Below are 12,039 nucleotides of genomic sequence, written 5' to 3' on the forward strand. Positions count from 1 at the left end.
AATAATTTGTAGAGTGTTGAGAGAAAGCTGGCCTTATCATTGGATTTATCAGAGATTTGCAATAAATCAAGGAATAAAGAGAAATGCCTATCACTGGCAACAATACCTAACAGATTGACTACTCTAAGGTCAAATACACTTCAATTAAAGTTGTCTGTACTATTCAATCAGAGAACAGTTTTATAAGATAAGTGCAAATGGTACTATAATACATGTATTCCTTTAAGAAAACATTCAATTTTTATTTCATCAAGATTTAAGGGTAAATGAGGGGTGGGGTGTTTATGTCTTTCAAGAGCCACTTTGCTTGACATGTCAAGCTTGTTTTTACATGTCATATCCTGACATTATTTACGTACAATCATCGATCAAAGTGATCAGTAGGACCTGTGTGCTTTTGACATGCACAATGGTTTCAGTCACTTTCTGATTTATTACACACAGTGTATTTGATCCTGTTAAATCCATCCAGGAGTGCTCAAAAATTCTACTGATTTTAAGAATGTACTTTCTCCAAGCCAGACATGTTAAACATATTGTTACTCTGAAAACTTCCACAGTTACCATATAATATAGCTTTAACTTGTCCCTGACTGTGTCAAAGAACATTTGTGGAGGTATATTGCTTGGCTTATCAATTTGGAACAATACAAAAGATAAATTCAAGATGCCAAGGAGGATATAAACAGGATTTTAGGTGAATATACTACATGCATCTGCTACTGTTTCTTTTGCACACAAAAGTGAATTTGTGATTTCTACTGTTCAAAGAGAACAGTGTCAGTAATGAAAATGATATGATAATGAATGTTTGCACTTCCAAGGTAGCCTGTACAACTAACGGATTTGACCTTGATAATGGTCATACAGTCCATCAATCACACACTGGATTTGCTTAACTTGCATGTGTACGTGTAGGAAGTCAGCAGTGTCACCTAGTTTATACTATACAGTTTACTAAGTTAGTTGAGTTGAGTGTAGCACTGGTTCATCGTTTTGTTTAGAGATTGATGTTGGTGGGTGGGTTAGTATGATGGATGGTAGGTTTGCTGACTGCTCAGTCAACAGCAAACTACTGTCATTTATGTTACCAACTTTATCCACTCTCCCACCCCTAATTCACTTTGTAAAGGTCCAACTTCATCATCTAAACAATAGGGTTACACCATAGTAAGGGGTCATAGCCCTCACCTAATTTGGGGTAAGTCAGACAACTGAAAAGAGTTTCTTTTACTTAACAATACACCAAGACAGAATGATTTATGTCGTACTGCAATCAAGGTGTCAGGGTTACACTGGGGTCAAAGTTGTTTTGATGTTACATGTGGAAACTGCATTCAGATTATCACTAACTTGTACATAGAGACTGTCATAATACCTGGAACACACAATATATGACTGGATTCAGAAATGGACATCAAGGCACATGTCCTCTTAATCTAATTCAAGGAGTTTTATCTTCTGAAGTCAACTTGGGAAAGGCATAGCTGATGATTTAGTGTACAAAACTAAATTTAGTGGAGAGGTAAGTAGCTGGTGACAATAAAATATAAATCAGAGTGTGCTTATCACGGCCACTATTGTGTAGCCACTTAGGTATCATCATGTGCTGCCTGGAAGAGTTGCTGAAATAAAAATAACAACACGGTGGTTGTCATAGTTGTGTAAACATACCAAAAGAATAAGATCTGTGATTTGTCAAAGTGAGAGATTTTCAAGTACAATTTTATGCATCACTTTGTGTGTATTTGAGTTACGCAGATCAAATGGGAAAAATCTATGAGTTTATAATTTGTTTCGTTTCAATCAAAATTCATGCATTACCTCGCAACAAACAAATAACACACTTTGTTATCTGAAATATGTCACTTATAAAGCGTAAATAACATCTGTAAATTATACTTCACCTCATCAAGTCTGTTATATAGAATGATTTACTTGTGGAATTGGGTTCACTCTAATCAAATTAGTGAACCCGCCTAGTGATAGACTTTGAAAGTCTGGATTTGAGTGCAAAGTCCAAATTTTGAAGGACTGCATTTGAGCAACTTGAAAAACCAAATGGCAAATGTGAGTAGGAATACACTTTTCATTTTATCCAAATCCACAGCCTTTCATTTTTAATTAACTTTTGAAATTTTGTATTTTCTTAAATCCAGGCTCCTATAATCAAAGCAAAGTAACTTAGTGTGTATCTCTTTTTGTCCACCAAAATGACAAAATGCCAGTAATGATTATGAGTTTGGAGGAATGGCACTGTCATTCCATGTTTACAGATTTCTAATTACACACACTGAGAATGACAAAGTTACATGTGAATTGGTATCACATCATTTATTTTACTCAGTTTGTTCTGGTGAAAAAGCTTGTATAAACCAGTTCAAACTCCATATGACAATACTATTGAATGGAATTTTTCTTAAGTGCATTTAGCCACCGTGCGAAAGCTGTTTATATAGAACACACACTGTCAAGGTTTTCATCACAAAGGTTTTTCCACTGAAATCTACCACAAGAAATTTCCAGTGATTTTCTTTCCTACACTGATGGCATTATCAAGGTTGAGCAAGGTAGTGTTTGTGTGTTTCAGCCGGGTCAGCAAAGAAGGATGTTCTATTTGGTGTTTAAAGTATGAGAGAGATAAGAGTGTAACCTCTAGCCTTGCTTTATTCCTAAACTAAACACGCTACATTTTCATGGTTCTGTGAATAGAACAAACCAGAATGATCTATGGAATCTGCACAAAGCAGCTTTCTTGGTTTTTTGTAGAAGACTGACCCGAACAGGAACTGAAATCTACCACAAATACACAATACTGGAATACCATTTCCAATCCCATATATCTTCATGATTCAGCTGTGGCCTACTTGACGCTTTCTGATCACGACCAGACAGAACTGTGGGCAGTGCTTTCTGGTGCCAAGCACAAACCAGATAAAATATTGGAGAAGTAGACAGCGGTGGTGGCATTCAGTTGTCAGATTTATGGCTATAATGTATTGGCTTACTTGATAGTTAAGTACACAACAAATTGTCAGTTACTTCAATAAGCAATACTTCATACTGATAGATGGAGCACCAATCCTCATTTTTTATCTTTCTTTATCTCTTTCTTTACTCCACTGACATTATTCTTGCACACAACACCAGTATGCCCTGCTCTACGATCCAGTCACCTCATTTGTTTTTTACCTTCTACCATATTGACAAGCCACAGCTCACACCCCCTCTACAGCCCCTCTGTAGAATGTTCTGAACCCATATCTACATGTAAATGCTTGCAAACAGATGTTATCAGAAACCATTATCACGTCTGCCTTTGACTTATTTAACAGACAAGAAAGGGTCATCTCATTGCACTGTGTGGTTGGAAAGAAGGCAGATCTCATTTCACTGAGTGATGATCCAATTTCATTGGACGAGAGCATATTATTCAGTTTCACTATACCACTATTGGTAGCATTTCATTAAATGAATAAGTCATCTAGTTACATTTAACACACACTGATGTAAAGCATTAGCTCATCGACATTGTGATAGAATTATTGATGAGGACTGAGGGGTGACTTTACTTGATGAACTTTAATTATTTTATAGTTTCTATCCATAACACAAATGATACAAAGAAATAAATACTCCTTTATGTTATATTTTATAGAGCAATCTAAACCTCAGTAAATACTTGCATTATCTTATCTCTGTAAATTGAAGGGATGATCTTAAAATTAAGATTATATCTATTAACCAAGATAATAGGAATTGGTATTTCCTTTCAAGAGTTGTTAAATTTGTATTGTAGTAATCAGTCTGTTTCCATAAAAAATACAATGGCAGGAAAATCATTTTTATGAACTTTATGAAGCTGTGCATTTGATTTGTCTGTTCACGTTTGTATTAACTGCATGAAATGCAAGGTCAAGAGGTATTGTATTTGTTTGAGACAAATCAATAAAAAAAAGTCACAGAATCACTCTAAAAAGTCACATTTTTTAAAAATAATGTATGATTAAAAGTTTTATTTCATGTACTTTGGATATCACCATTCTGTCTACTGGAGTTCAAGTTTGAAGTTAGATGACAGACAAGACATGTTTTGCTAATACGGTAACTTTAATATCTACATCATGGTGCATGCTCAAAGTGCCTTGGTTTCTCCATATATGTATGTTTGCATACAAATCAGTCTAGTTTGGTTAGTCTAAAGCCTTGCACAGTGTTACAGTAAATAAACTCACTGATTATTATCTTGAAATTCAAACACAAGGTCTTGATTGTCTTGATTGATTTATGGACTCTCAATGCTAACATACCAGTCAATACCTGGCAGGGGTCATTACCAATACCACTAATCTGCTAATTAATTGGCAATTATCCATTAACATTACCATATAAAGTTTGGTTTATGGTGTTGATTATTGGCCTTGCTGATTCCAATATTATCAGAACTTTGACAATTCAAACCTAACTTAGTGAGGTTGTTCTGTGTCAACAGAATGATACTGGAGTGTGTGCACATGTCAATATGTACCCCCACAAGGTCATACAGCATACAGCATTAGTACATTGGTCATTTTTCTTCACAAAAAAAAATTCTTATCAACATCTTTAATTTCCATTGTCTTTCACTCCCTATCCAGATCATGGTAACATAAACCAAGCAATCAGTTCATTTCTGATTTTATTCATCATGGCAAGCAGTCATGTGAAGCTCAGGGCTATTCACTCTTCATGCATGACTTGTCCCAGCTCAGACACATTATAACTTATTTTCCTGACCAATGACTACATCAATCATGTGTCCAAAAACAAGTTTCCAGGCAACTTATGCCAGCAGTAATATTACTATGCAGACATTTTATGCTTGAATTGCAGCAAGTCAGATCCTTGAATTAATTCTTCAAATAGACAGAAGCTAAAATTTCTGATCCCTATTTCACTTATCAGAATTACCTGCTATTATTTATTATGCCTATCTTTCATATCTCTGCTATCAGCTACATCAATCGTTACATTTGAAGAAAAAAGTTGAACTCACTTTTGAAAATCTAGTATGTAAAATAAATTGTAAGATGTCACTTTTGTCTGACATTTCCACACATTATGGATAATTTATAGAGTAACGTTTGGAACTATCATCATAGCAACGTCATTTCATAGGAAACTAATCCTAACAACACAGCTAGCCGGGATTAAGAGGAATGTAAATTACAAATGAAACCTTTTTAGTTTGCTTTGAGGTCATTAGGAGCAAACATGTATTTGTGGCATTTCAGAATCAACACGATCAAACACTTTTAGGGAAACATTACATCTTAATTATAAATTACAAAATACCATGTATTTTATGAACTAACTACATGCTGAAAGATGAGCTAGTGTTGTAAACCTTTCATTAAGTATGTGTATCCTTACAAACACTCATGTTTTATTTTCCATCAAAGTATGACTTACAAAAGCAGAACTCAAAAGATTTATGGAAATCATTTTATAAAACTATATCCTAAAATGTCATTATGAGGCTAAGCTTGAAGTTTGAACTGAATTAAATTCATATGTGTACTCGCCAAATTTGTACTTCTGAGAAGTAACTTTTGATTTATTACAAATTGCAATATTTAAATTAATAATAAACTAGCATGACAAATGGTACCCTTATATCAATACTAAATATTCCAGTAACTTTCATGAGAGTAATTCTCAATTTCTGTAATTGTGAGCAATTTTAGAATACATTTCAATAAAGTTGGCATTCCATGGCATCAATAGTGAGCATCAGCTAGACAGTATTGTCTGGTATAAGATTTGTGGTATCAACTGGTGATGAACTATGTACTGAAAAACACTTGAGTCTCACAACATAGAGGCTGACAACCATGGCAACATATGACTTGTCTTAGATAAAATATGTGAGGGCAACTTTGACAAATTGTTTATGCATGCCCAGGTAATCCACTCAGCCATTATTTCAACCGTCATAAACTGTTGAAAATCTCAGTCAGGTTGATTTAAAATTGGTTTTGTGTGAAGTCGAGCTTAAGACAGTTTGAAATGTCAGATTCAGCAGTTTGCCCATTGATGGTTGAAATTTTGTGTCTTAACTTCGATTAAATGCTCAACTTTGTTATTTCTTTACGTAAACGTTATTTGCTGAAATGTCATGATTTCATTGCACACTGTGCCAATGCACACATTCAAATTTACCCTGTAATTGTCAAATTTAATGAAATTTGCTTACAGTTTGACAGTTTAGATACAATTTTTCCTGCGATAAATACCTCTTTCTGATAATTTGGTCACGGCAGGTATTAACCGGAGTGCTTGCTTTTCAATTTTCTAGTTTACTTATTTCATTGCAATCCATCAAAAACCAACTCAAAACATAGCCACAAGTTACACAACCATCATGGCATTAAAAGGTACAACAGTTATTGTGTATTTTAATAACTAGGATGTTGTCCTTTCAAATCACTTAATACAGCACCTTTGGCTAGTGTCTAGCAAAGTTCAGAAAATGCCAACCACATCCTTCGGAAATCACCCAGAACAAAATAAAATGTAGAGTAAGTCACAAGAAATGACATTTCAGTTGAAAAAACCATAGTGACAACCATGTTGCCACATTAAAACAGCAACATTTGAATCAGGTTTTACTGTAGACCTGTACTGAAGTGCTTGGGTTCAACATCCACGGTAAATTTTACAACCGGAACATGTTTTGTGACTACTATGCTTTCGATGTTAGTTTCACATTATGGCATTTGTTGATATCAAACATTATCATCTATTCACAATATTGTGAAAGTTTCTTCTAAATGCTAGTATTTATGTACATTTCATGAAGTATTGATTTATAGATTTGCCATGTGTCTAACAGTGCATTACATACCATTTGATTACTATGTTCAATTATTGTAGCTCTTCTTCATGTAGGTTGTAGAGTAACGTTTGGAAAAGACATATCTTATTTGATATGACTCACCAAGTTGAGTGAGACTTTATCAAACATGGTAGAATACACGGTGTAACTTTCACAAAGTCATGTCTGTTATTTATCTGATTCACTTTGGTTGTTCAAAGTCTTAGATGAGCATCAGTAAGAAGATCTAGCCATGGATAAAGGAACACTAGTGAAAAGGAGACAATTAGATGGGCGATTCCAATGCCTGGATACTGTCATCATATCATGACAGCTACTTTAAGATGTCTCAATACTTTGTCTTCCAAGTCATTCATCTCTTGCAAGAGATGAATGACTTCTCATTCTGCTGGTAACAGAACAGTTACCAGCAATGATCAGTCAAAGTTGAACTACTGGCTGAGCTATAATTATAATATGGAAGAATATGACCTCAAATTTTATTTTCTACTTCTGACATCTAAGAAACAGAGAGTCAAATCTATCTTACACCTCTCCATCACAAAGTTTAACTTTGAACCACTGCAGTAAACAACTAAAATGCAAAAAGTAAACACAACACTTTAACTATAATAACAGAGAAAAAAATTGTCATATCCTTAGTGGATTAAGTGAAAGACCTAAACTTTAGCTCAAACTTTCTTCAAGGAAATTTTAATCCATTGTCTTACCAAATCAAGAACAAAATTCAGGGGTCCCAATGCAAATTTGATACAAGAGAAACAAATCACCCAAAATTTACTGAAATTTGAAATTCAAAATGGCTACCATACCAGAGTTAACTCAATCAGAAAAAATTAAACTTTTTATTTTCATCAAAAAAAATTTTTATTCCAAGAGCTTCAAACGAAGCCAACACAAGTTGTAGATCAGAAAAGTATTGCAAAAAATTTAAGATTCCAAACTGCTGTCCCAAAGACTCATTCTGTGTTGATTGAAGATTGTCAGGTAACTTTGTTTAGTACTATGCAGTCAGGTACCTTTGTTTAGTACTATGGCAGTCAGGTAACTTTGTTTAGTACTATGCAGTCAACCTGATAAACACTGATAGTTTCTGCCAAGTATTCTTTGTCAAAATGTACTGCAATTTGCATAAATAATTTTTGTTAGAATATGTGATTATGAATCTAAATAACCAAGGATTTTTTCAACTGTTAAAAATATTTTTAAAATGTCAAAAGAAAGCTAGATATCTGACTATATGTGTTTTGCACAGAGTAACAGTAAGTGATATTAACATCATTACAACTTTTTTACATTAACATACAATTTGTTCCTTGGGTAAGCATTTCACTTCCGAAAGGTGCTCAACTTCAGTTTTCATGTGAAATAAATAACTGTGCATAGCAACATTTCAGTTGTTCCATTGCCATGATGCACAGCTTATAAATACCTGACAATATTGAAATAAGAAATATTGACCCCCAATACACTGCATTCATCTACAAGTGTCCACAAATCCAACAAGGACTTTGCCTACAACATTTTGGTGAGTTGACATTAATCTCCACTAAAATGCATTCTTCTGGAAAACTCACAACATTCTTAGTGACAAGACTGATTGCTTGGTTCCAGACACATCACAAATACAGTACTTGTATACATAACTTATTTACCTTCTAAACTGGAGACATGCCAAAACATTGCTGAGGGATTTAACTGCATACAAACAGTTTACTATTAATACTGACGCTAATCTCACTAAGTCCTAAATTTGCTTCTCCAATCAAAGCATTCAGTAAACACTGGACACTGTATTAGATTTTCATTTACTTGCAATCACCTTTTGCTTTGCAAGTCAACTCAATATTTTTCACCAATTTTTACATTATAAACCAGGTTACTTTCGTACAGGTTTTAGAAGTGCCTGAGCAACAAAAATACTCAAAGAACAAATATTTACAAAACTTCCAGGTACTTGGGTGTTGTTATGTAATCAAATTAGTACAGGTCAGAGGCCGTGAGATAGTCTTTTTGGAAGAATGGATACCTGTTCTGTTTATTTTACCAGGCATGACATTTCATATCTGAATGGCATCCATTAGAAGCTATCCGCTAACTTTAATCCAATGTATTAAGAAGGTTGCACATACACACATTACCAAAGATAAAACTTTACAACTTTGAGATTTGCCAGAAATAACCTTTGAATTACTCTGGTTCAATCTTATCCAGGGGGTGCCACACACTGCTCCGTAACAAAGGTTTGCTCATTGCATTAATCTTCCCTATACTTTCATCACTGCTGTCCAGGGGGTGACAAAGATATACAATTTATAGAAAACAAGAAGTGAGTGCTCTTTCTCAGCAGTACAATACCAATATCAGTAAGACTGTCTGATGATGCATTTGTGTAGTAACAGCATCCCGTACTTTATCCTTCCATCTACAGAATTCACCTTTTGCTTCAATATTGACCTTGAATCATCAGCCATAGTGGGTTACATTACAGGAATTGATTACAATCCTTGTAGATGTGTATGCTTTCTCAGTAATTGTACTGATAGTTCTATCCACAGACAATCTATCCCTTGGCTTCATGTAGCCTGATATTTAAGAACCTGAACAAAGTTTGTGTTTCAGTAAATTGCCTGGAAAGTAAGTTTACACATACCCCCTAAAATCAACACTATTCTTGCTATGTATTTACTCACATTCTTGAGAAGTTGAATGCTACACACAAAGACCAATACTGTCATTAACAGTAAACAACTTTCACAGAACAAAATCTTGTGAACACTTAGCAATATCTGTTTAATGTTCACAAGTTTTTCAACTCCTTCCAGTGTTTGTCCAAATTTTCTATCAGTGGTCTCTTGTAGTTCACTGATCCTACACTGTACAAACATTATTGCTGCCACTCATGGAAGTGGAGGGACAATGCCCCTCCATGAGTGGCAGCAGTAATGTTTGTATTTACTGCTGCCACTCATGGAAGTGGAGGGACAATGCCCCTCCATGAGTGGCAGCAGTAATGTTTATATTTACTGCTGCCACTCATGGAAGTGGAGGGACAATGCCCCTCCATAGTGGCAGCAGTAATGTTTGTATTTACTGCTGCCACTCATGGAAGTGGAGGGACAATGCCCCTCCATGAGTGGCAGCAGTAATGTTTGTATTTACTGCTGCCACTCATGGAAGTGGAGGGACAATGCCCCTCTCTGCCAATTACATATCACACATGCTCAGTACATACATGCACCACTCATCTGCATACATTGCATATCAACTTTATATTTCAACATGTTACACATCATATTCTATATTTTATTCATTTCAGAATTATTGACAAGGTCAGTATGTTGGTAAATATAAGAATGGTTACAAAGTCATTGACACTATAATTGCTTTTTTCATATTAATGTAGACATATTGAAGACAGACTTTACATTCAACTTACATTCCCTGAGCCAAGTAAAAGTATTATCTTGCGGGAAGTCACGGCCAAAATGGCCATGCATACATGTCAGTAAAGACACTTTCTTAGCAATGGGATGTCTGATAATTCAAATACAATACCTTCATACCTTCATGGATCATAATACCTGCCGACCAGTGTCAATTTTTCGTGTATAAAATGTCATAAATCAAAGTGATATAGAAATAAAAGAATAGTGTTGTACATGATGAGATTTTTATTTTGCCTGTTTTGTTTGAAGTATGATTACCAACAAACCAGTAAAAATCAGAGATATATTGTGAAAATATTGGCTGGTTGCATTTCAGATTGTAGGTAAATAAGTGAGTCACTTTTGTAGTAGACACAAATGATTACCTCACAAGATGCAGAGGAATGTCCGAGAAAGAAAGATGGACAGATTAAGAATGCAACAAAGACGACACTAACTTAGAACAACTCACCTCTCCGTTGTACAAAGCTTTGATCTTGCCCCTTGACTTTAACATATTATATATGGTCTCAACAGCCTGTTTGAAAAAAAAAGTTTATGCAAAAGTCAATCTATTTAAAATGAAATGCACTCCTTACAGTAGGAGATGCTTTGAGGACAGATACAAGTACTCTCAAACGGTTACAATAGTTTTCTAATCTACTACATGTTTAGGTTTGTACTCTCAAACGGTTACAATAGTTTTCTAATCTACTACATGTTTAGGCTTATTTGAGTAAATAGAAATTTCATATATCAGTAAATTTACAGTTATTTGTTTCTCTCGTACAAAAATTTGCAAAGTGACCCTCAATTTTTATTCTTGATTATGAAAGAGAATGGGTGAACATTTCCTTGAGGTAAAATTGAGCAAACTTTAAGTCTTTCATGTTTTTGAGAAACATACTACCTTAAATTGATTTGGTAGTTTTTTATTGTAATGCAAATAAACACAAAATGGTAAGACAGTGTCTAATAAGCAATATAATCAAGAATTATTAGGTTCATATATTGTTCAGGTACAGGATATTAGGTAGTAGATTCTGCAATAGCATATTCATTCAGTAAATCCCACATAGATGGTGACACAATAACTCTATGCTGTCATTTCACAATTTAGTTTATGTGAATTTCCTTACTCACTAAAACAACTACATTAAATTAAAGATTTTTTCTGAATTTAGTTTGATTAGAAAACCCAGACACGATTGTCGTGCACATTCTGAATTATTGAATCAAGGAATGTCACTATAGACAACATACATAAATGATTTGTTAATTAGCCAGACTTGTCCATGAATCTAGGAGAGATGGTGGTGAACATTGCAAACACTGTGTGGTAACAAGTCAAGGAAATGAAAGTACATGTATTAGAAAATTGCAAATGTCACTTTTTATTGGGCAAAATCTGCAAGTGGCATCCACAGCAAAATACCTACCAAATTAGACAGATACAGAGCCAGCATACCCCTCCTGAAATAGAACATAGAAGCCAATGATTATAATGATTACAATTCTACAAAACAGTAAGCATGTATTTCATAAAAAATAAACAAAGTAATTTGAGAAGTTACTCTATTGTTTGATGAATACATGTTTACGATTGATAACATTCTATCCATTCTCCTTTCTTTGAAATTACATCCTGTGTACTGTTAGTATATCCTAACCATTGCCACTTTTCTCTTTCACTGATAAATCTACTCATCCTTGATATATGGCTTGTACACTAGG

At 34.4% G+C, this 12,039-nt stretch overlaps 2 protein-coding genes across 3 annotated transcripts in view; one reads left to right on the forward strand and one right to left on the reverse strand.

The window, feature by feature from the left end:
- The window catches only part of LOC139141726 (transmembrane protein 135-like), a 151,835-nt gene that overhangs the window by 136,960 nt on the left and 2,836 nt on the right, over window positions 1–12,039 (reverse strand). For both annotated transcript variants that reach the window (XM_070711339.1, XM_070711340.1), the window contains 2 exons: window positions 11,745–11,778; window positions 10,778–10,843 (listed from right to left, as the gene is read on the reverse strand). In XM_070711339.1, the coding sequence (XP_070567440.1) occupies window positions 10,778–10,843; window positions 11,745–11,778 (100 nt within the window). The remainder of the gene's footprint in view (window positions 1–10,777; window positions 10,844–11,744; window positions 11,779–12,039) is intronic.
- LOC139141727 (frizzled-4-like) overlaps window positions 1,311–12,039 on the forward strand; it is a 52,048-nt gene continuing 41,319 nt past the window's right edge. The window contains exon 1 of the mRNA XM_070711344.1: window positions 1,311–1,525. The gene's annotated coding sequence lies outside the window, so the exon portion shown is untranslated. The remainder of the gene's footprint in view (window positions 1,526–12,039) is intronic.

Source organism: Ptychodera flava, chromosome 10 (assembly GCF_041260155.1).
Source record: "Ptychodera flava strain L36383 chromosome 10, AS_Pfla_20210202, whole genome shotgun sequence".
In the NCBI taxonomy this organism is placed as follows: Eukaryota; Metazoa; Hemichordata; class Enteropneusta; family Ptychoderidae; genus Ptychodera; species Ptychodera flava.